The sequence below is a fragment of the Acanthochromis polyacanthus genome, chromosome 18 (assembly GCF_021347895.1).
Source record: "Acanthochromis polyacanthus isolate Apoly-LR-REF ecotype Palm Island chromosome 18, KAUST_Apoly_ChrSc, whole genome shotgun sequence".
Classification (NCBI taxonomy): domain Eukaryota; kingdom Metazoa; phylum Chordata; class Actinopteri; family Pomacentridae; genus Acanthochromis; species Acanthochromis polyacanthus.
This window is the reverse complement of record NC_067130.1, coordinates 27,588,721-27,613,397: the sequence shown is the minus strand read 5'-3', so window position 1 is coordinate 27,613,397 and position 24,677 is coordinate 27,588,721. Positions and strand designations below refer to the sequence as shown.

General features: G+C 39.4%; 1 protein-coding gene across 1 annotated transcript; it reads right to left on the bottom strand.

Annotated features, from left to right (window-relative positions):
• Nucleotides 1–279: 279 nt before the first annotated feature.
• On the bottom strand, nucleotides 280–24,349 carry adra1ab (adrenoceptor alpha 1Ab). Its single transcript, XM_022205541.2, has 3 exons — nucleotides 24,172–24,349; nucleotides 14,642–15,918; nucleotides 280–5,160 (listed from the first exon to the last, which is right to left on the bottom strand). The coding sequence occupies exons 2-3, from the start codon at nucleotides 15,555–15,557 to the stop codon at nucleotides 4,694–4,696; spliced, it is 1,383 nt and encodes a 460-aa protein (XP_022061233.1). The 5' UTR covers nucleotides 15,558–15,918; nucleotides 24,172–24,349; the 3' UTR covers nucleotides 280–4,693.
• Nucleotides 24,350–24,677: the final 328 nt, after the last annotated feature.

The following is a 24,677-nucleotide window of genomic DNA, read 5'->3' as shown; positions in this document are numbered from 1 at the left end:
GCCCCCTTCTCGCACGGATATTGTGTTATGAATCATTAGTCGACAAGGTTCCTGCTTTTCTTTTCAATAGAAGGAAGCACCTGCAGTGTGAGTCTGAGCAAGAAAGTTAAATAAAAGGATTGACTGTGTAGGTTGGAGATAAGAATAAAATGTTCTGTTTTTGTGCTGTTACAGTAAAGCAATAAAGATTTAAGGCAACATATGATAACATGCGCTAAGATTCAGCATATTTTTGCATTCGTTCTTGCCAAAGCAGTGCAGCATGGAGTCAATGGCGGCTTGATTCTCAAAAATTTGCATGTTTATTAGTTATCCGCAATAGTTTAGTGGCCACAGTCATGTCAAATGTGGGAGTTTACAGAGCTTAAACACAGACATTAAAGTATAAATCCTGCTAAAAGCAAAGTAGCATGAAGAAACCCTCATTGTATTACCTCCTGACCTTCGGTGACTGTAAAAACGACAAATCATTTGTTGTCTCTTTGCGTCCTGCGTTTTGCAGATAAGCCTTCTCAGGTATTCATCATCGCCACTATGATGTCTGCAGGGTACGAAAATGCCTTTAATCCAGCCACAGTGAAGAAAAACAATTCGTAACAGGAGGAAGCCAAGGATTAATAGCTAAAGAGAACCCTGTGACAACTTTTTTAAAGAAAAGATAAGACACCTGAAACGTGTTGTTTTTAATGACACAAACACATTATCTCGATGCTGGACTGCGTAATGTTTGTTGGTGAATTTGTGTGATGTGGTGGGGATTTGTTTTGCTAATTAGCAAAATGAAGTGTCACCTCAGTGAAGACACAGACTGGTGTTGGCATGCCAGAGAGCATAATGCAAGCCAGTACAATCAGCCTGCAGTGAAATCTCCCCTTTGAAAAGCTTTCAGTTATTGTTTTGGCCGGCTGGAGAGATGCTTATTCATTAAAGCGTTGCCAGCATTGATGAGAGGACAGTGTTGGCACATGTCATGATAATTTTGCAACCTTTATAAAATTATAATCTGTTTTGTAGCTTTAATTGCAGCTGTGATCAAAGCGAATATTCTTTTCATGGTGACACCTTTCATAGTTTGTCCACCTCCTATGCATGACAAAGGTGGTCCTACTGGACTTCAGTGAGCTGAATACCAAAAACCCACAGTTCAGTTAGGAGTCAACAAATAGAAATTAATTTTCCAACCTCCGATTTGGAAGATTTAAAGTCCGTTTTTGCTGTTTGACCATGTCCATATGGTGGTTTTTCTATATTAGAAGACACATCATGACTAAAATAAGCAGTTATTGTCAAAATCCAATGTACTGATGACAGTCTCAAAAACATGGATTCAGACTTTCTGGACTTTGTATGTACCAAACCTAATACAGCAATCTTTTCAACTTGCAGGGTGGAGCTTTGGGAAACATTATTCATCTTCAGAATCAGTTTCCAGTTCATGTATGGCTAAAACACTTTCCATTGAGTAGCATACAGTTTTTATTGTCATTTTAAGGCAAGAAGGGTTAATTTTATATTCATTGAAATGTCTCCAAATATGCAATTTTTATACACAGAGGACGAGTTTTATTAGTTTAATCAACAACTACAGACAAACCTTCAACCAATTAATGAGAATTTAAGAAAAAAAGTAATTCCAATGAGAATGTATATTGTTGCTTGTTGTTGAGAGGTTGATTTTTAAGGGTTGACTGAGATACAAATTGGGATTCACAAATGCCAAAAGTCGGCATTCACAAATGCCAAAAGTCAGATTGTAAAAGTCAGTAAAAATTCGACCACAAAAGCAGCACAGCAGGCACAAGAGATGCCATATATTTACTACATACCTATGTTTGCATGTACTTGTCAAGTGAATTTAATGTAAAGTTTTGAAATGTTACATAGATTCGAGAAAGAAAAACATGAATTAGGTTTGTTTCCAACTGTTAACTGCTTGGAATGAATAAACTAGGCTGCATAGTCTGGTCAGTAGGTGGAGATCAAGGTGACGTTGCACACAACTGTAACAGAAGAAGCCAGAAAAAAAAACAGGTGTCGGCCAACTGCTTAAATGTGAAGAAAAGAAGCAAATAAATAAGAAGAAAATGAGAAAAATTTTGTACATCTATGAGGAAAAAAAAGCGGAGACAGATCATTTTCAGAAATAGTTTTTCAAGAAAGTTATCATTATTTTTTAACATCAGCTGGTATTGGTCATGTTTCATAGCGTAAACAAAAAAGCTTCCTGCCTTTAGTACAGAACTCAAATTTGACCAACTCCAGTAACTTTTTCTAATGCCAACAAGTCCTCAAATCCATACGACCACATCGGTCGTATGTAACGTGCACTGGAATATGACCTGTGAGAGCGTATTTACGTTAGCGCCCCTACGGGGAAAAGGAACACATTACGGGATTTAATTCACGAAATGGCTTTTCCGTCGAAAAACGGCTTTTTCCTCACTTTCCCAACACGGGTTTATGGTTATGGTTATGGTTAGGGTTAGGGATAGGGACAGGGATAGTGTTAGATAAAAGTTTGTTCATGGTGACGTTTCACCTGCGACTCCAGAGTGTCGATATTTACTCAACCGCTAGAGGTTGCATACGTCAAAACGTAACACTGGGTCGTAATACGGGCGTGTACAGATGACCTATGTGGTCGTTTTTTGTTTGAGGACAGGCTGCTAATGCAGTACTTCAGTACTTGTCGGTAGAAATCCATTGTGGAAACATTGAAAATAAGAGGCTGTATTTGGGATTATTTTTAATTCAATAATTTAAAGCTGGAATCAGCGATGGAGAAAGATTGTTGATATTTAGCTAGTTATGAGGTTTACCTAGAATAGTGTTGTATGATTGGTAGAACCCATTGTATTTTCCATTCAGAAAGCAAAGGCTGTGTGGAAACATCTTCTTTTTTTTTGTTAGCACACACAGAGCAGACAGTTAGTCAACCATGTGAAGATATTTACTGATTTGGGATCGCATATCCCACATTTAGTCACAAACTTTGCTTTCTAACAGTGGCTTACATTTGTGCAAACATTGTTGGCATCATGATATGAACATTTTGACCGGTCAAGTTGACACGTTATGTCAACCCACGTCTCAAAAAACTTTAGAATGCCTTAAAATTAATGCTGGTAACCTTTGATATCTAATTTACGACTGCAGACACATTTGTCTTTGTATGTTCTTTGTTTGTCAGACAGGCAGCTTAATCAGCACTGGTTGGTTTAAATGCCACTTGTGTCGCAAACTGCCTTACTTCAGAGTCTGAAAATAGTGCCCTTTTTGTAATTTGTTCAATTGAGGAACCAAGAACATGAACTGACTCCCAAACAGATCTTTGTTTTGGTTTTAGGGTCAGATATTTTTCTCAAGACCAAAATAAAGCTATGAAGACATTTAGTAGGCATTTAATGTTTGTCTTTGATTCCTTGGATGGACAATAATCTGACTCTAAATGGATGCTAATGCTCTTCTGTATCTGCTGGATGTGGCATCAGACAAGTGTTTGCTTACATTAGCCACAACAACATCACAAGGAGATAATATGCCAGGGCTGAGTGCATATCAGCTTTAGAGAGTTTTGTTTCTGCCCCTGTGGTGGTCAAAAAAATCAGCAAATGCAGCTTACAGATGAATAAACACATCAGACAATTGCTCATGCATCAGTTTTAAATAACCAGAACATTTTTGAGTGCTGGCATGTGAGGAAAAAAGAACAGCTCTGAAGCATCACATTGGCAGGAAACCAGTATTCACGAACAGTCCTTCATCGGGACTGAGAGAGGGAAAAAAAACAAACATCTGACACATTTTCATTTGTTCGTTGAACACCACAAGCTATGGTGTAAAACGCTTGAAGTCTATTCAACACATCTTCCATAGAGCCTGAACAAAAAAAACAAACTTTGTAAGCTTCAGAATGGTTAAATGGAGGACTTCTCTGTTCGATTTAACTGTACCGTTATTCACCGTAAACCCAAATATAAGCTCATATATTTAATTTCTAACTTTTTCCTCTCTGTGACAGATGTTCGCAAGTGTTTAGTTCCCTTTAAAACAGAGGTCACACTTGTAAAAAAAAAAAAAAAAAAAAACAACTCCTACAGCAGCTTCCACATTCTAAGAGCTGCCGGTGAATGATAATTATTTCGAGGACTTCTGAGTGTTTTTACCCTGAAGGGCTTGCGTGCAATCTGCAGAAATACCACTAATGTTAAAAGAAATCACGTCTCCGGAGTTCTTTTACAATGTCATTTCCTCAAGATTGCTATTATCTCTTTAATTCCTTGGCAAGCTCGGATGATTACGCTTTCTATCCTTGTGTCCATACTGGAGACAAACGAGCTTTTGACTTTAATGTTTTGGCCAAAGAGGTTTTGTTTTTTTCCCAGAAGTCTCTTGCTGTGCAATCGAACATCACAGTGTTCTGCTTGTTGGGTACTAAGCAGCTCCACTTGAACGTTTTGACATTTAGCGTCTTGTTCAAGAGCTGCTCAGATGAGTATTATTTATTCATGTTCCAAATAATATTTCATCTGACACTTCAGGCATTTGTTAAGCTCTAAGGCGATAGAATTATCTTCCCCCTGCTCTGGCTTTAATACATTATCAGGCAGACCTGATGCCTTGGAGAAACATGTATAAATGTTGTCCTTAGGAAACTGAAGATTAGATGCACAGAGTTTCCTCAACACACCAGTCAAACAGCCTCGCCAGTAATTCCAAGAGAAAGATGCAAAACTTTAGCCGATCCGGGAGCGTTGGTGTTCTGTGTTTCTGGAGGTCGACTCGCTGAGAAACACCATGACTTCAGCAGACTCTTACTTTGCACTTGGGGACTCTGAACCTGATCTGGACCGTCAACGGATGACGAGGACGTTGACAAAACCCTGCAGCAAGACCACGAGGAAACACTGACACAGTTTTGGACGGATGTCTCGGATGTCCGTCCTGGACTGGACGAATGAGCGCTGATGTTCCCTGGTGGTTTGGCGTTTGGCACCCCAGTCCTGAGGCAGCGACTGCGCAGAACGTTGTGGAAGGCTTTCTTGAATTCCTGGCTGAAGCACGGGTAGATGATGGGGTTGATGCAGCTGTTGAGGTAACCCAGCCAGAAGGTGATCTTAAAGATGGTCTCAGAGGGCTTACAGGATGGGAAGATGGATCCTAGAAGGTGACAGAAATCCAAAAATTGCATTAAGGGACAGTCGAGGAAGTCCTGGTAGAAGCAGAAATCACTTACCCATACATCTGCCACTGCCTTTAAACTTAAAGTCCTTCAATACATTTATACTGTATTTATTTATAAAGCAGCACTTCTGCCGCCCACATATTTTGTGACCTTTGGCCCGTGCCTGTTTTTTTTATGGTTGAGCAATTTAGTTCCAATGTAGGGAACTTTTAATGTCACCACATTCATTTGTAATGATATATGAACTTTGTGACAACAGATTATTTTCTGCTTCAACAAGACAGCATTCCCTCTTTGGTGTGGAGGACCTTGATGTTTCTATGCAAAACTACCTCACCTCAACCCCATCAAACACCTTCAACATGAATTCCTCAGCTCTCATCACAGACTTAACCAACATCACTGTTCTTGTGGCTAAATGGTAGCAAATCCCTGCAGACAGAAACTTTTTTTCTGATGATAACAAGCTCTTATTGGGGCATTTGGAAGGAACCATATGGAATTTTTGAGCAGATTTTTCACTCGTAGTGCTGTGGAACAATGCTGTTGTGAGTGCATCTTCAACTAGTGGAGTAACACAACACACTTTCCTGCGTCCAGTTTAAATTTTATCATAGACTGTATTTAAGACAGATGCAGCCACTGTGACACCAACTAATTGGTTTGTGGATTACAGTTTTGAAGTTTGAGTTTGAAATGTATTTATTTTTTCTGGTTTTAAATCCAGACATAAAGAGCGAGGTTTGAATCTAACAGAGGACTCAAGGACACTGCATGAAAATACGCCAGCCACTTGTTAATCAGAAGGCAGCTCTGCCCTAAGAAATGCCCTCCTTTATTGTCTGTTTTACTGTAAATGGCACCTTAATTTACAAAATAAACACCATGTTTTAAGTTCTTGAAACTAAACTTTACTATGCCTAAACTCTTTAGGGAAAAGTTCAATAAAGCAACCAAACAAGGGGAAAGTAGAGTAATTTTTACTTAGATTTCAATATAACTACATTTCATTTTGCAACCAGAGGAGTTGCCCTATACTGGCAGTTAGAAATAATGCAGGTTTAAGCTAGCCTAGCCGCGCTAGACAACACACGGCAACGAATTTAATTCTCTGCCAGGGAGGGTCTAGTTACCCTCCATAAGGCTCGAGGCTGGATTCTCCTAAAACTGGCCGGACCAATCACCATGAAGTGTAGAGTCAGAAGGCGGGCGTAACGAAGTGACGACAGAGGTGCGACGATTCTGACAGAAACAACCGGCGCACAATAAACAGTTATCTTTCGACTCGGCTTTGGCCACAGCCCTTAAAGATTTGAAGCTAAAATTCAACTTGAAAAATAAACAAAGGACAGCACTGAAGTGTTTCATTGAGAAGAAAGACGTATTTGGACTTATGCCGACGGGATATGGCAAATCCTTAATATATCAGTTGGCTCCGCGGCTCCGCTGGTTGGGAAGCTAATGGGACTTAGCCACGATCCGCCGGTGCTCTCGGAACTACGTCAGCCTATTCGTTGCGTTGATTGGTTGTATACCTACCCAATTGCTGCAGAGGGATTTGATAGACAACCTTTTAGCCCGCCTCCCTCCCTGTCGAGCTTCCCTAGACCCTTGTGCCATCAGAAACATGGGATCTAGCATGGCTAGGCTAGGTTTAAGCCACTTCCATGTTGATTGAACCTTACCAGACCTGAAGGCTATGTCCATTTTTTAATACAGTCTAATGGGGATAATGCACTAAGACGTGCAGCAAAGCACAGAAGAAGACTCCAAGCCAACATGGCAACAAATTAGGGTGGAAAATATTTGTAAAATTAGCCTTTCAATTGTATTTTGGGAAGAAAATGCATTCGAAATTCAAGTTAAAGCTGAGGGATACATACAATTCATTGAATACACATGAAATGTACAGATTTTTTGGTTGTTTCCAAGAAAGGCAAAAAGGGTACCAATAATACACATAGTGTAAGGTGTTTAATAATCGCATCCACTTAGTTGCATCTACATTATTAGTTAATGGATGAAGGACTATTTTTGATCAACTTTATGTCACCAAGCATTGGTGAAATACCACAAAAGTTTGCATGACTGCGAGAATTTTATGTTTGCATCTTCTAAATGTTCTTACTATTGTAACACATACAAGACCAGCACCAGTTTACATACAATATTTCACATTTAACAAGAACTTGGAAACCAGGTAGGACAATTTTCTGATACAGAGAGAAAAAAGTAACTTTTCTGAGGCTATCCAGATCTATTATGCACCAAATCTGGGCATGATTGATTGAGAAATTTCCTTTGAAAAACACTTCAATTCAGGTATATGGTTTGTCTTGAAGCACGGAATCCAGAGATCATCTGACAAAAAATAAATTGATGACCAAATCAGTCTTATAAAACCACAATGATCCATAAAAAATGACAGCAGTGAGTGCCTGATAAATGGCTACCTGGTGGTGTCATTTGTGGAGTGGTTTTAGAAAATTAAAGCTGCTGAAATCTGGACACGGGTCTGATTTTCTTGAGCACAATTGCTTCTCAGCAGCTTTTTGCACTACATGCTGCTAAAATGAGGTGCAGTCACCTCATTTTCTCTGCTCAGTGAGCATTCTGCATGGGCTGTTCCAACAAACAGACCTGATGCCAGCGCAACAATGCTGCTGCTCCAGCGACCAGCAATTGCTTCAGCACGAAACAGGCGTTTCATCTGAAGAGCTCTGGAGAATGCATGGAGAAAAAAATCATTGCTTTTCAAAACCCTCAGTCAGAGATTCCCAGACTATCATTGCCTGAGAGCTGGAATGAGTGCTGCGCTGTGAGCTGTGAAGGTCTGTCTCAATTGAAATGCATAACTATCCTCCCATGACTGGCTGCCTCGGGGGGAGGGTACAGGTTGACTGAGGATGCCTCCCAGCCCTGCAGCCCATTAAGGCTCATGCTTGTTATCTATAATAGCTTTCATAGGAGGTAGCAATAGTTCGGTTCATTCCATTTCATGTCACAGTGGAAGCCCATTCTGCCACAATGCTGTGTTTTATTTGTTGTATTTGGTTGCTCATAATTGAATTTCTTGATGTGTCTTCTCAGAGACACACAAACGGTAGAGTCGAGGCTCAGCGGGGAAGGAGAAAGGCCCTGACTGGTGTTGTGTTCATGGAGCAAAAAGGCTCCACATCATCAAGCAACATTATGATTCGGGCCTCAGCAGGAGGGCTTCTGTCTGATCTGCATATTAAAGGCTCACTTCATGTTTTCAGCAGCGCCAGCATGACTCTGTGGATGTTGGTCCGTCAGTCCACTTGTGTGTCAGCTAGCTGATTTTAGTTTGTTACTTTTGCTTTGCAGTGAACAATCAAAACATGTAGCGGATAAACTGGTGCAAACTTTTGCACAGACATGCATGGATGCCAGCAGAACTTGCTGCCATTCACGGAGTTAAATATCTAGACACCCGTTGAATGGGTTGCCATGACATTTGCAACAAAATTCTGGGCGTTCTTAGGAGATCCTGTAACTTTTGATTTGTCTAACATTTACATTGTATGTTAAAATACCTGTAAAACCTATAATAAACCAGTCAGCTTCAGATGTACTTGATGTTTAATGCTAATTAGCAAATGTTGGCATGCTAACATGCTAAACTGCCTATTACGATACAATATGACAAGTCTTTATTGATCCCACAGTGGGAAAATTTGCACAATTACAGCAGCAAAGAGGATAGTGCAAAAACAATGCAAGAAATAAGAGTATAAAAATAATAAAATAATAAAGTTCTAGTTCAGTTGTCCAAATTCCTCTAGACGTGTAAATACCAATATCGCACATATCGGTGGTATTGGACAGATTCTGTCATGAGTGGAAATACTGGTAGTGAAGTATTAATATTGCAAAGATTTTTTTCTGCTTGTTGTACAGATTTGTCCATAAGTAGAAAAAGATACTGATTTTGCATAGATTGTTGTCTATATAGAAATATGACAGGATGTTTAAAGGAACAGAACCGTTATTGACTGTTTGAGACTTTCTGTTTCCGTTGTGGTGTGAACGCTTCAAGCGCACAAAAATGACAACAAATATTAGTCCCTGGATGTAAGTGGAGTTCTATTAGCACATAGGAAATAGAACAATGAAGGTTTGTTAAATGAAACAGGTTCTACAAAGGTGGTTCTTGCAATCGGAACATGCTCAATAGTTCAAACCGTCCCAAAAGTTCTTGTAGTGAAAAATGTCCTTTTGTTGCATAGTCGCTTCATGATGACGTCTTTCTTTTTCCATTATCTACAGATGTTATATAATGTAAATGTATTTACTCTATACACTGATCAGGTGTAACATTATGACCACTGATAGGTAAACTGAATCACACTGATTATCTCTTCATCATGGCACCTGTTAGTGGGTTGCATATGTTAAGCAGCAAGTGAACATTTTGCCCCTCAAAGTTGTGTCAGAAGCAGGAAAAATGGGCAAGTGTAAGGATATGAGCCAGTTTGACAAGGATCAGACTGTGATGGCCAGAAACCTGGGTCATCTCCAAAACTTATGGGGTGTTCCCGGTCTGAAGTCATCAGTATCTATCAAACGTGGTCCAAAGAAGGAACAGTGGTGAACCGGCCACAGGGTCATGGACGACCAAGGCTCATTGATGCATGTGGGGAGGAAGGCTGGTCCATGTGATCTGATCCAATGTATGAGCTCCTGTTGCTCACAGTGCTGAAAAAGTTGATGCTGGTTCTGATAGAAATGTGTCAAAATACACAGAGCATCAGTTTGTTCCTGCATAGCTGCAGACCAGTCAGGGTGTCCATGCTGACCGCTGTGCACTGCTGAAAGCACCAACAATGGTCTTGTGAGCATCAGAACTGGACCACAGAGCAATGGAAGAAAGTGGTCTGGTCTCATGGATTATGTTTTCTTTTACATCACGTGGATCGGTGGTGCGTCTCTTACCTGACAACAAAAGGCGCCACGATGCACAATGGGAAGAAGGCAAGCTGGTGAAGGCAAGCTGGTAGAGGCAGTGTGATGCTTTGGGCAACGTTCTGCTGGGAAGCCTTGGGTCCTGCCATCTATGTGGAGGTTACTTTGACATGTACCACCTACCTAAGCATTGTCCCAGACCTTTCATGGGAACAGTATTCCCTGATGGTCTCTTTCAGCAGGATAATGCGCCATGCTAGAAAGCAAAAATGGTTCAGAAATGGTTTGAGGAGCACAACAACCAGTTTGAGGTGTTTACTTGGCCTCCAAATTCCCCAGATCTCAATCCACTCCAGCATCTGTGGGATGTGCTGGGCAACCAAGTCTGATCCATGGAGGCCCCACCTCGCTACTTCCAGGACTTAAAGGATCTCTGGCTAATATCTTGGTGCCAGATACCACAGCACACCTTCAGGGGTTTAGTGGAGTCCAGGCCTTGACGGGTCAGGGCTGTTTAGGCAGCAAAAGTGGGACCAACACAATATTAGGCAGGTGTTCATAATGGTAGGCCTGATTGGTGTATATTAGTATGTTTATTTATCTTTATTCTTACTCATGAAATCCACTGTGTTGTGTTATTGTCATTGTTTTTATCATTTTATTTGTCTGACTGCAGCCAAACTGCCTCTATGAGATCTGACTGAGCTAAACTGAATGTTTTTGTCCCCCAGTGCTGACATTGCAGCACATAAAGATTATAGTAGAAAATGTGAGGAAACAGTAAAACAGACCCATCACAGACCTACAGACCCCCAGGGAGCGTCTCTAAATTGCTTGTTTTGTTTGACCAATAACGGCAATAACGTAGACACTCCCCAATATAAACTTTACAGTGACATATAACAAGCGCAAAGCAGGAAAGTGTCACAGCTGAAAGGTATCCATTAATTATTCATTAAAAGATGTTATTTCCCAACAGATGCTTGATGGGAAAGCACACGTTTCCATTAACACTAACATGGGCTCTGACCTGCTCAGTTGACCCATAACAGTAAGATGCAACACCAGCTAAATGTAGTTCTACCATCATTATTGAATTATTTACCATTCATCAGTTATAAATACACTTTGACAGCATTAAAAAATGATCACAAACATTGTAATCAGTCAACCTTTATAAATCATAACTGCTACCAAGCTTAGTTGTCAACAGAAGACTGTAAAAAAAAAAAGTAGTTAAAGGAACCTAGTCCAGGCACTGAATTACATGCATGGTTGCAAGAAAAGAAAAAAACTATTTATTTAGACAAACCTTTTAAGTTGCAAACATTGATTGATGAGTTGTGTTTGCATAATAATGTTTAAATTAATTTAAATTTAATTTAATGGAAACATTTTTTTGAGCCCAAACATTATGTTTTTCGAATGTACAACTAAAACTCCTAGAAGAAACAGGCTATTAATGTTTTGTCATGAATTTACATTTTATAGGATTTTATTCCCTTACATCAAAATTGTTTGTTGGTTGAACTCAATTTCATCTCTAGAAGTTGCCTCAAAAAAGGCAAGGAAAACTGCAATTTTTTGAACACAAGCATTATCGATTTTAGAGAGTACAACTAAATGCCCTGGGAAAAGCTGGTTATTATTGTTTTATCAATAATTTTTACTGTAGAGGAAAAAAACAATTATCTCAATTCAAAAATGTTTGTTGGTTGAACTTAATTTCATCTTTAAAAGTTGCCATGGCTAAAAAAAATACAAGAAATTCAAAAAAGTGACACAAACCGTTGAGTCCAAACATTATTTTTCAGTGTTTACAACTGACTGCTCCTGGAAAAGCATGTTATTATTGTTTTGTCCCATTCTAATAACTCAGATATACTTATTGTGTAAAGTTAATCCCTATATTTGAACAGTCTTTGGTATTACAGGCCTTTTGTGTACATTTCAACTAGTCTCAGGGCCTTTAATATTTCCAGTTATGAATGTAAACACTAAAAGATAACACACACAGAAAACTATTTACCCGGATAATGTGTTTCAGCCACATCTCCTCCATCTCTTATTATAAATCCTTCCAGTCTGTGCGACCAGACGGATGTTTCAGCAGTAAATTCACACTGTTGGAGGTAACTGCTGACTGAATATTACTCTTAAATCCACACTGGTCCACTCACTTATCTCACTCAAGTCACAAGAGTTATTTCAGAAGCAATTAAGATTTCAGATTAGGCCTGGCAGCGGTTGGTTTCTGTCCTCTCTTACATCTCTGATAACATCTCTGTTATCACCATCTGTGACAGTGTCGGACAAAATGTAGGTATAATTTATTACAGATAAAGCTCAGAATATCTGGCTTAGTGGGCATTTGCCTTTTTCCTGAGCTTCCTGATATTGTTAACTGGAGCTCATATCTACCATAGCAGCAGCAAAAACCCCTAATTAATTCATTTCTATTCAACTCTGACTCTGCTAAAAGTTTAATTAACATTTTGTGTGTTTTACAGAGTCAGCCTGCATAAGGAAACTTGGCAGATTAAGACATCAAATAATTTCTGAATAATTTATATCCTCTTTTACATTCAGAGAATATATTACTTTCTTAAAATTTTAAGTCGATGAATCATTAAAAGCTCTGAAAGTTATGTTTCATCATCAGATTTACTTTGTGTCAGAAACATTAGAGCCAAAAAAACATTTTTAATCACTTCCTGAAGTGTTTAAAAAAGATGTTACTGACAGAAGAACTTGTTCACTTTGCAGTATAATCAGTAAATCTAAAATTTTGTGTACATTTTACACAGATCACTGCTTTAAAATCGTATTGTTTTATGTTTTTAGACCTAATAAAAATGTATTGCAGATGTAAACATCAAATAATGTAAGAAATACCAGTTAATATTAATAGATGTATCAAATAATAATTTTGTAATTTTATTTAAACACCAAATTGACCACAAACCAACAATCATAAAGTAGTGTGTATAATCAGTGTAATTAAAATGGTGCTTTTAAATCACTGGTTTCAAGTTGTATTATTTTGTATTTTTATACAAAATACTACATTTTTTCTTGGCTTTAATGCACGTAAAAACATAAAACAATGGAAAGTGGCAACTAATATTGATATGTATCAAATAATAATTTTGTAATTTTCTTGATATATTACACTGCCCATCCACTTTAATTCCCAGTTTAATGGTAATTTTTGAAATTATGATTATACAACAGATCAAGTGTTTAAAAAACAAATGTTGGTAAAATATAACCTTGTTCATTTTGCAGTTTAATTAATGAGTCTCTGAAAACATCAAATAATGGAAAGTAAAATTTAATATGAATAGATGTATCAAATCACATTTGTAATTTTGTAATGTAATTTGTTTTCATTGATACACCAAACTGGCCTCCAACTTCTTTTTTTTCTCACAGTTTAGCTTCAATTTCCAACCGATTATTATCCCTCCTGTTGTCCTCATTTACGGGCACCAAAAAATATTGTTTCCTTGTCTGAAAAAAATCCAAAAATTCAGCAAAAAAATTGCAAAACCTTCAGGAAGAAAATTCCAATAATTCTTTAAAATTTTCCTTAAAAATTTTATTGAAAAAAGTCCACCAAATTTGGCAAAAAATTCTTGTAAATATAATCAAAAAATGAGTAAAAATCTTCCAAAAAAAATCCCAAAAATATCTAAAGTGATTCCACATATATCAATAAAACTTGGAATATTTTCTTTAAGAACATTCACAAAAAAAATCAACCAAAATCCAGCAGAATTCACTGGATTTTGGTTGATTTTTTGTGCATGTTCTTAAGAAACATTTTTAATATTTCTTTTTTCCACCAAAAAATGTTAAAATATGTTCCCAAAAATGTTGAAAATGTGGACATGAAAAATTTCGCTTTGAAAATATATATTTTTCTCCACATTTTCATACTTTAAACGGGTCAATTTTGACTTGCAGGATGACACGAGGGTTAAACAACTGATCATAAAGTGTTTAAAAAGATGTTAGAGATTTATTACCTTCTTCACAGGAATCATCAATGGAATTGAAATATTAAAGCCCACTTTACTCAAACATTGGTTTTAATTAATTTTTGCTTACAATATTTTATGTTTTTAGACAAAATACCATTTTTTCTTGTAATTATTGCACATGAAAACATGAAATAGTGTAAAAAGTAACAGTTAATCTTGATATGTATCAAATAATAAATATAACTTTGGAATTAGGTTGATACACCAAATTGGTCACCAACTTTATTTCTTTGTAGTTTAGTTTAAAAAAATTGTGTTTTACGATAATGACGACATTTTTAATCTAGATTGACAGAAAAGTAATTTAGGACCTTCAAATACACTTGAAATATCATTAAGTGTTATCAAAACAACTCCTGTTTTTTTTAGAATTAAGATTATTATTGATTTATCTTTCAGAAAAACTTCACTTTGTGGCTTGAGTCTAAAACGATACACAGGAAGGAGCAAACTGTCAGTGCAGCAGAGGTTCAGATGTACCTACCGATGGGTAAAACCACAAAAAACGGCAGCCAGCAAAGAATGAAACACCCCACAACGATGCCCAGAGTTTTGGCTGCCTTCTCTTCTCTGGAGAACTTCAGCAGCCTCGGTGGGATGAAGGAGGAACGTTTTCGCTCTGACGTTCCTTCGTCTTCTTCTGGTTTCCTCGTCTGAGCTGAATTTCCTCTGTGGATCCTCAGCATCACGCCCTCCACCTCCACTCTGTCTCCATTTCTTCCCTCTCTCAGGGTTTTGGTTTCTCTTTTGGCCACCGTGTAAACGCGGCAGTACATGGCCAGGATGATGGCCAGCGGTATATAAAAAGACCCTAAAGCTGAGAACAAGGCGTATCCGGGTTCTTCTGTGATTCTACACACCGTCTCGTCCTCTGGGTCGGGTTCCCTCCAGCCAAACAGAGGCCCGACCGATATCGCCGCCGAGACCCCCCAGAGAACCGCCACTGCCGTCAGGCCTCGCCGGCCGGTAGCAATGGCCGGGTAGTGTAGGGGGTAACTAACGGCCAGGTAGCGGTCGATGGAGATCACACAGAGGCTGAGGATGGAGGCGGTGCAGCAGAGGACATCCAGGGCGGCCCAGACGCTGCAGAAGAACCGGCCAAAGACCCACCTGCCCAGAGCCTCGGAGGCAACAGAGAAGGGCAGGACGGCGGAGCTGAGTAGCAGGTCGGCGGCCGCCAGGTTGGCGATGAAGTAGTGCGTCACCGAGCGCCACTGGTGGTGGAACAACACTGACAGGATGACCAGGATGTTGCCGAGGACCCCGAACACCACAAACACCAGCAGCACGACCCCCAGAACCACCGCTTTGGCTACGTCCACCTCGGGGTAGACGGCAGAGCTGCAGTTGGGGCATCGGTCATCTGCAGAGAAGCCACTCACGTTCTTGACTGGAACCATTGTAGTCTGTTGGGCGCATTAAGCTGTCAAGTGTCTCACAGACTGACGCCACATCTGTTCCTCAATTAGCGTCCACCTTCTGCCTTGTTCTGCTCCTCCCAGTGCAGAGGACAAAAGCTTCTCCTGCTGCATGTACGGCTCCTCTAGCTAATTTGTAGATGCAGTGCCTCGTGCCAACACTCCATTGATCACGTGGTCGGGGTTCCTTGGCAGGATGTCATATTTTGAAAGAGCAACGCTGCCACAGTTTACCATATTTAGTCCAGGAAAGCTTAATAAAAGTGATGAATATTCAGTTTTTAAGCTGCAGACATTGACGGATGAGGGATGTCATGTTTAGCCGCGCTTTACTGCAGGAAACCTGTTAAAAGAAGAAAAGAGATAAAGTATATTTAACACATTAGCGAATGTGGGCTTTTATAAACTCCCAAAACAGGCTCATTACTCCTTAAGTGCTGCTCTTTCTTTGGCAGCGAAGGAACAAATCAAAACAGAGCACATGAGACAGAGCATATTAAATGTAAATTGCTCAAAAAAAGGCAATTACACATCACCCCATTATGATTAAAAGGGTAAAAATATGACTTAATGGCCTCTTTTCTGGCAACATGCTTCTTTTTATGTGCAAATTCTTCTTCCGTCATTACAGCTGCATTGAGGAAAAACAGAGGCAATACACTTTCCTTTTTATCCAAAACTCTGCAGCCTTCTTGTCTTTATTCTTTCTTTTTTTGCAAGTAAGAAATCAAATGACTACCACTGATTTCTGTTTAACCTTTGCTGAACCTGGCAAAAATGTCTTATAGGTGCAATAAAATCAACAGAACAGAAGGATGCCACAAGTGAAAAAAAGTGATGCTCGGAGGAAAAAATAAAAGGCATTTGTATCATTATGAGAAATCCAGCCAAGCCTACAGAGATAAATGACAGCAGAGATTATTTTTTTTAAAGGAAGACATTAAACCGGGCCTCCTTGAAGGTCTGATATCTGCTCTTTCACTCATGCTTCGGATGACAGGCCCAGAATTGAACCTTGAGGAGGTCACTTTATTTCCCAGCAGCTGATATTCCTGCTCTCGGTGTACGTGTCTGAGATGGAGGATGTCACCGGCTGAGATAAGCGACAAAAAAATAAATAGACCAGCGATAAAGCCTCGGAGAGAGCAGAGTCATGCTTGTCACATGTTCGTGCAGGATCAAAGGCTTCTGCTCGCTGCACAGGCGGAACGAAATTCCCCCCCAAATAAACACTCGATGTCGGGATTTTTCAGTGGCCAGAGGGGGAATTGAAGATGAGAAAAAGGCGGAAGAGTGGATGTCTGGGATTGTTTCAGCAAGAATAACTTAAACGGCGACGATGTTTGGAATACGTTTTGGCTCGTAATACGATTTCACAGTGTGCTCAAGTGCCTGCGAAAAAGAGATTAACCTCATCTTTAACAACTTCTACTCCTCCTCAGCCCACCAGTGTTTCAGGACTGCTGCTGTGAAAAGAGCCAAGCCGGAAATATATTTACATTGACCCGAGGCGGTAGAAACAATTCAGCATAGGTGAAGCAAGATAACTGATAAATATATACACTGGGGATCGACTTATGAAGGGGTTGTTGGACCGATAACTGGGGTCAAGAAAGGCTGAAAACCGATATTTGGAACCAGTATACATTAAATGTAATGTTTAGCAGCAGGGAACCTGTCATTCATAACTAGATTTCTTTTTAAATAAGGGTGACTATGACTGAATATGTAAAATAGAAATAGGAGAGATCAAATTAGGACTGTTTATGTGGGATTAACCGAGACTGATGTTGCAGTTATGTCTGCTGTTCTTCAATATTTTATTCATCTTACACTGTTCTACCAATTTTATTTCGCACTAGGGTTCATATCTAAAAATACTGTTTTCCAGATTCTATTTTAGGGTCATTTGTGCTGCTACCTGTTAGCATAGCTTTAGCTACTATGAGAGACGCTAATATCCTTGTTTGTGTTTCTTATTTAGTTTCGGCATCAGAGACATTTCTGAGACCACAGAGAGAGGAAGCAGCATCAGACCTGAAGTAGAGCATTTCATTTATCAGTAATGGGTAAATGAAAATACAGATACCGATGATTGGAAAAATGCCAAATAGCATTCTCACTAATCAGGCCAAGAATCGATCTATCCCTAATATATACATATACTACACACACTTGGGATCTGCTCATATGTGTGGTTTTTTTTCTTACTGTTTACTGTTATATCACTTTTATTTCCCACTAAAGTCCAGATCTTAAATCATTATTAATTATTGTTCCTAGACTCTGTTTCAGCCTAATCTGTGGCTGCCTTCTATCTTAGCCGCCAGCCGTTAGCATAGATTTAGCCAGAGAAGCTAATTTCCCGATTTGTGTTTCTTGTTGAGATTCTGCTGCTTGAGAGACATTTCTGAGACCACAGAGTGACGACAGACATAGAGAGGAGACTGCATCAAACCTGAAGTAGAGCATTTATCAATAATCAGTCAATAAAAATACAGATAACAAAAATACAAAATATCAGCCCCAATCATCAGTCTGTCCGTCTATTCTGAATATATCTATAATTATATTAATAATTTGCTTTTATTTGTCACAAATTACAGCACTGTGAAATGTTACTTTTCGCATATCTCAATCGGGGTCAGAGCGCAGGGTCAGCCATAGTACAGCGCCCCCTTGAGGAAGAGTTAAGGGCCTTGCTCTGGGGCCCAACAGTGGCCACATCGGGCTTTGAACCTCTGACCTTCTGATCAGTATAAACACAGTAGGTCTATAGCCGATCATCGGTAATCCAGACAAGCTGATAACTGATATTTGGACCCAATATACATTAAATTGAATGTTTAAATGCTTGTGATAATAGAGAATTGGTCATTCATAACTAGGGCTCTTCATTGAAACGGGTGACTACAGCTGAATATGTTAAATAGACATAGGAGAGATTAAATCGGGACGCTCTCCTTTTCCACTCTTCTATCACTGTTACTGTCCACTAAGATCTAAATCTTAAAGTGTTATCAATTATTGTTTTCCAGACTCTGTTTCAGGTTAATCTAACTTAGCTGCTATCCATTAGCATAACATTAGCCTCTGTGAGAGAAGCTAATTTCCTGGTTTGTGTTTCTTATTCAGTTTCTGATTGAGAGATATTTCTGAGACTACACAGAGACGAGGTTTCATCAGAGGTGAAGTAGAGCAATTAATTAATCAATAATAGTCAATGAAAATACAGACACCGATAATCAGAAAAATGCAAAATACTGGCTATGATAATCGACCAGTCTATCCCTGTTCAGCAGCCCTGTGTTGCATGTCTGCAGACTGTGCAATCTGGATTTAAAGGCAAATTTCCCAGAGTCACAAACCAGAGCAGCGGGTCTGGGGACCGGTGACACATTCATGTCCTGAAGCTTCCTGGCTGACACGCATTGGATTTTTATTTGCATGTGTTGTGGCTTAATCTCCAAAGTCAAAACACTTCAGCGCTTATTTGCACTTCATGTTTCATTCATTCGAGCATTAACAGGGACGGGAAGCAGGCAAGGTGACAAAATGATGAAGTGGCGTAGGATGCGTGAAATGACCTTTTCAGTCGGCTCCATTATTGACTGCTTTCCCGCCCCATCAAAACCCCGTCCTGGGAGGTTTTTTCCCACGTTTTTTATTCATGTTTTCCCCCCTCCTTCTATCTCCAGGAAATTATCAGACGAAATGCAAATGTTCCCCAGCTGCAAAAACTGAAGAGAGATAATATGACTACTGCACTTTTTAATCCATGGACTTAAAAAATGAAAGTATGTATCATCCATATGCTTGAAGAAAGAGACTTTATCAGCTGATTTCAGTCAATTATTAAGCAAAATCCAAAGTATTTCCTCATTCAAGCTCCTCAAATGTTAGAATTTACTACTTTTCTGCTTTATGTTTGGTTTTCTGACATCAAATAAACAGTGTAGAGATTAGGAGTTGCAAACCTGAGGGTGTTTTCTCACCAGTTGACCAGCCGCCAGTCCAAAACCTCAAGCTTCTGCAGATAAGATTCGATTAAAAGCTATCATGGAACGTCATTATGCTCTAATTTACATCCAAAATCCAAGGGTGGCCCCGCTCAGGTTATTATTGCATTAGTGGGATCTCATGGAAAGCTTTTGCCCTTGAAGAAACTTTCCTTTCACGAGCCGAGTGGCCATTATAAAAGCAAAAAAAAAAAAAAATAGTCAGGCCAATTAAATCTGGGATTGGAATCATAATTAGGGTTTTGTTTTGGAGCGAGAACGAATATATTAGCCGGCTTAATTCAGTCTGACCGTGGGCATGTTCAATCAGAGTGTCAGCTCATAGCGATGGACGGCATTATCATCACAAGGACAATGTTAACCAGACTTCCTGGTGCTGTTTTGTCCATGCAGCATGTGTGTTTGTGTTTGCTGTCACTTTAAAACACATGGAAACATGTTTACTTTGATTTAGACGCATCCATGTGCATTTATTATGATCTGTAAGGCACTAATCATGAAGAAATGAAGGTTCTCTAACCTGCTCTGCTGCAAAGAAACTAATTTATGAGTCTCTTTCATGTTTTATGCTGCTTTTATTCTTGCTCACGTAATGAATGCATATTTAATGAGCTGATTTAGCATTAGATCAATAACAAAATGTCCATCACAGGTTCTCATGAGGGCCCATGGGTGGACGGTATCCTCACATGGCTAGCTTTGGCTAATTAACAGCCACAAAAATGCAATTATGCATAAAGTCCTTGTCAAAAATGGCTAAAATCACCATTTTCATATAAAATCTGAAGCATTTCCCATGACAAATAATAAAACTCCTGGATTCTCTCTCAGGTTGCCACACCACATCCATCAACTGAACTTTTCATTTGAGTGCATCTCTCTGCACTGTCATCATGCTGTAAGTCCTCACTACAGCACCAAATCAAAGTCTAATTTAATTACAGAGCAGAGAGTTTAGATGCATCAAAAGTTAAACCAAAGTAATAGCAGGTAAAACAGTACATAACTAGAAAAGCACTCGGAGAGCGCATACCTCCGCCATGCCGTTTGTCTGTTTGTTTGTCTGTCCGTCTGTGTGTGTGTGTGTCTGTTTGTCTGTTAACAGCATAACTCAAAAAGTCATGGACGGATTGTCACCAACTTTTTACAGGATGTCCGGAAGAGCAAGAGTAACAATTGATTAGATTTTGGAGGTGATCCGGATCACCGTCTGGATCCAGGATTTTTTTGAAGGACTCTGTACATTTCGGCCATCTCTCATAGGTGCGCTGAGAGAGCAGCTCATCCAGTCTTTGTTGAACCAGTGAATTAAAATCATCCATGGAGTAGCCGGGGGCTTGGATGAAGGTGTGCTCACCTTTGCCACTCTCCAAATCCACAACTCAATCAGCCACGTTAATGCTCAGGAGAATGCAGAACGCTAAGGACGGGACAGAACATAAAGACGAGACTAGAAAAGCACTCTGAGAGCGCATACCTCCGCCATGCCATTTGTCTGTCCGTCTGTGTGTGTGTCCGTGTGTGTGTGTGTCTGTTTGTCTGTTAACAGCATAACTCAAAAAGTCATGGACGGATTTTCACCAAATTTTTACAGGATGTCCGGAAGAGCAAGAGTAAGAATCGATTAGATTTTGGAGGTGATCCGGATCACCATCTGGATCCAGGAATTTTTTGAAGGTCGAAGGACAATTGAGAGATGGCCGCCATCTCTCAATTGTCCTTCGACCTTCAAAAAAATCCTCCAAAATCTAATCGATTCTTACTCTTGCTCTTCCGGACATCCTGTAAAAATTTGGTGACAATCCGTCCATGACTTTTTGAGTTATGCTGTTAACAGACAAACAGACACACACACACACACACACACACACACACACACACACACACACACACACACACACACACACACACAGATGGACAGACGGACAGACAGACGGACAGACAAACAAACTCCGGTGATCACATAACCTCCTGGCGGAGGTAAAAATACCATGATTAAAGCGTAATAGGCTAATAAACAGCCATGAAAAGTGTCATTTTGCAGAAAATCCCCTTCAAACATTGCTAAAATTACCATTTTTATTAAAAAATTTGAAGCATTTCTCTTCTCAAACAATAAAAATCCTGGATGCTCCCTTGGTTTGTGACACCACATCAATCAACTGAATTAGATTTTTTTTTTTGTTCTTTTGAGTCAATGCATAGATCTGCACATCAGAGCCAATGAGTATGTCCTATAAGATGATGAATTTTGGCTAATTAACAGCCATGAAAAGTGTCATTCTGCACAAAATCTGTGTCAAAAATGGCTCAAATCACCATTTCAATTAAAAATTTCGGATATTTTTCATTCTAAAGCTGAAATCCTGGATCCTCCCTTGGTTTGTGACACCACATTCATCAAGTTAACTTGTTACCGCCCGACAAAACATCGTTTTACGGAAGGTATTGTTTTCAGCTGTATGGTCTTGCTTGCTTGTATTTTTTTTTTTGTTCTTTTCAGTCAGTGCGTCTCTCTGCACTGTCATGCTGCTGTAAATCCACACTACAGCACTAAATCAAAGTCTAATTTAATTACAGAGCACGTTTAAATGCATCAAAATGGAAACCAAAGTAGTCGCAGGCCAAAAAAATACATTAAAATATCACAACTTAAGCAGAAATGAGCATAAAAAACAATTAATTGGAATAAAAAGCACAAGAACATGCAGTTCTTCACCAGCAATTTTAAAGTTTCTAAAGTGTGAACTTCATGAAAAGGTGGAAACGTTCCGGAGATGAAGAGCAGCTACTGCTGTTACCTCTATTTTTATGTGAAATTTATCATTAGATCAATGACATAATGTCCATCACAAGTTCCCATAAGGATCCATGGATAGAACACATCATATTGAGGCTAATTTTGGCTAATTAACAGTCACAGAAAGTGTAATTCTGCAGAAAATCCTGTTCAAAAATGGCTAAAAATCACCATTTTTATTAAAATTCAAAGTATTTCTCTTCTCAGATGATAAAACTCCTGGCTGCTCCCTCAGGTTGCATCACCACATCCATCAAGCGAACTTGTATTTTCTGTCTTTTTCAGTCAGTGCGTCTATCTGCACTGTCATGCTGCTGAAACTCCTCACTACAGCAATAAATCACAGTCTAATGTAATTACAGAGCGAATGTAAATGCATCAAAAGTTAAACCAAAGCAATAGCAGTCCAACAGATACACTGAAATACCAACACTAAGGCACAAATGAGCATAAAAAACTATAAATTGGAATAAAAAGCTCAAGAACATGCAGTTCTTCACCAGCAATTTTAAAGTTTTTAAATTGTGAACTGCATGAAAAGATGAAATGTTCCAGAGATGAAGAGCAGCTACTGCTACTACTTCTATTTTATGTGAAATTTATCGTTAGATTAATGACAAAATGTCCATCACAAGTTCCCATAAGGATCCATGGATGGAGGATATTCAAAAAGGCTAATTTTGGCTAATTAACAGCCACAAAAAAATGAAATTCTACACAAACACCTTGACAAAAATGGCTAAAATCACCATTTTCATTAATGATTTCTCCTATTTTTCATCTTAAAGCTGAAATCCAGGATGCTCCCTTAGGTTGCAACACCATATCCATGAACTGAACTCCTATTTTTTGGGCTTTTTTGAGTCAGTGCATCTACCTGCACATCAGGGCCCATGAGGATATCCGAATAAGGCTATTTTTGGCTAATTAACAAGCACAAAAAGTACAATTCTGCACAAACGTCTTGTCAAAAATGGCTGCTTTAATTAAAAATCTGCAGTATTTCTCTTCTGAAACAATAAAAATCCTGGATTCTCCCTCGGGTTGTGACACCACATCCATCTAGTGAAGCCCAGCATGCTCTCCTGCTGCCAGCGTAGGCCACTGCAGAGTTCATACATCATTTGTTTCTACAAACACTGTACCGTAACACCTTGTGTCGGGTCTCTGGAGGAGGAACACTGGCATGATGAATTACTGCACAGTTTAAGTCCATTTCTAAAATGTTGCACAGTCTCTTGAGGGCAAAATAAAAGTCCTTCCTTGAAGTTCATAATCCAACACCTCTTAATCATTACGTTCCATCACCCTGAGGATGCTGGGTTGATCTGCCTTTATCCCACTGAGGAGCACTTAAAAGCACCTCAGAGGATCATGAGGTTTAATTTCTGAGCCTTCTACAGCTAAAATCAGTGATTATTTTTCTTAAATTAATTAAAAATTAATATTAAATTCCCCATCTGTGTATTAATGAGGCCTACCTGTTGAGGAGAAGGGAATCTGAATTAAGGTTGTTTTTTTTTTTTAAATTAATATTAAACATTTTTACTTTTATCCTGTATGCAAGAAATACACAGAGGCTTGGATTAGCTTTAAAATGGTGCAAATAAAGCATTTTTTTGGCCTCCTAATTAAACACACACACACACACAATCTCCACCTCCTCCAGCTGATAAAACACAGTCAGAAATAAGCATCATGATCCATTAGCAGAACTGGAATCCATTCAGCCAGAGAGTAAAGCTGGAGGAGGGAGGGAGAAGGAAAAGCGTCTTACCTTCCTCTTAGCGCTGAAATCTCTCTGCAGCAGCTTTTCTTTCTTTCTTTTTGTTGTAGGAGAAAAATGGGAGGAATTTTCCAGGTAATTTTCCTTGACAGCAGCCACTCCTCCTCCTCCTCCTCCTGGTGTCCGTCACAGAGCAGCTCTCAGACACATTCCAGATCTTCCCTCTGTCCTGCTGCCTTCTCTGGAGAGAATAAAGTCACCGTGGACCCCCACCCCCACCCCCGCCTGATCCCGGCGGGCCACGCCCCCTGACCGGACGATCACACCTGATCATCACCGCGGAGCTACCGGGAGTCTGATCCGGTAAAACACACAACTGACGGAGGTGGAACCAGGCTCTTAGTGCATCGTGGGGGTCAAAATTAACTACATCTACTAATTAGATGATTAAAAGATAGAGAGACAAAAGGAAAGTTTTAGAATTGATTTCTTATTGGTTTCCTGATGTCCAACGTGGACTGATCCAATCAGTAGCGTAAAATGGGGGTAACGTTTGT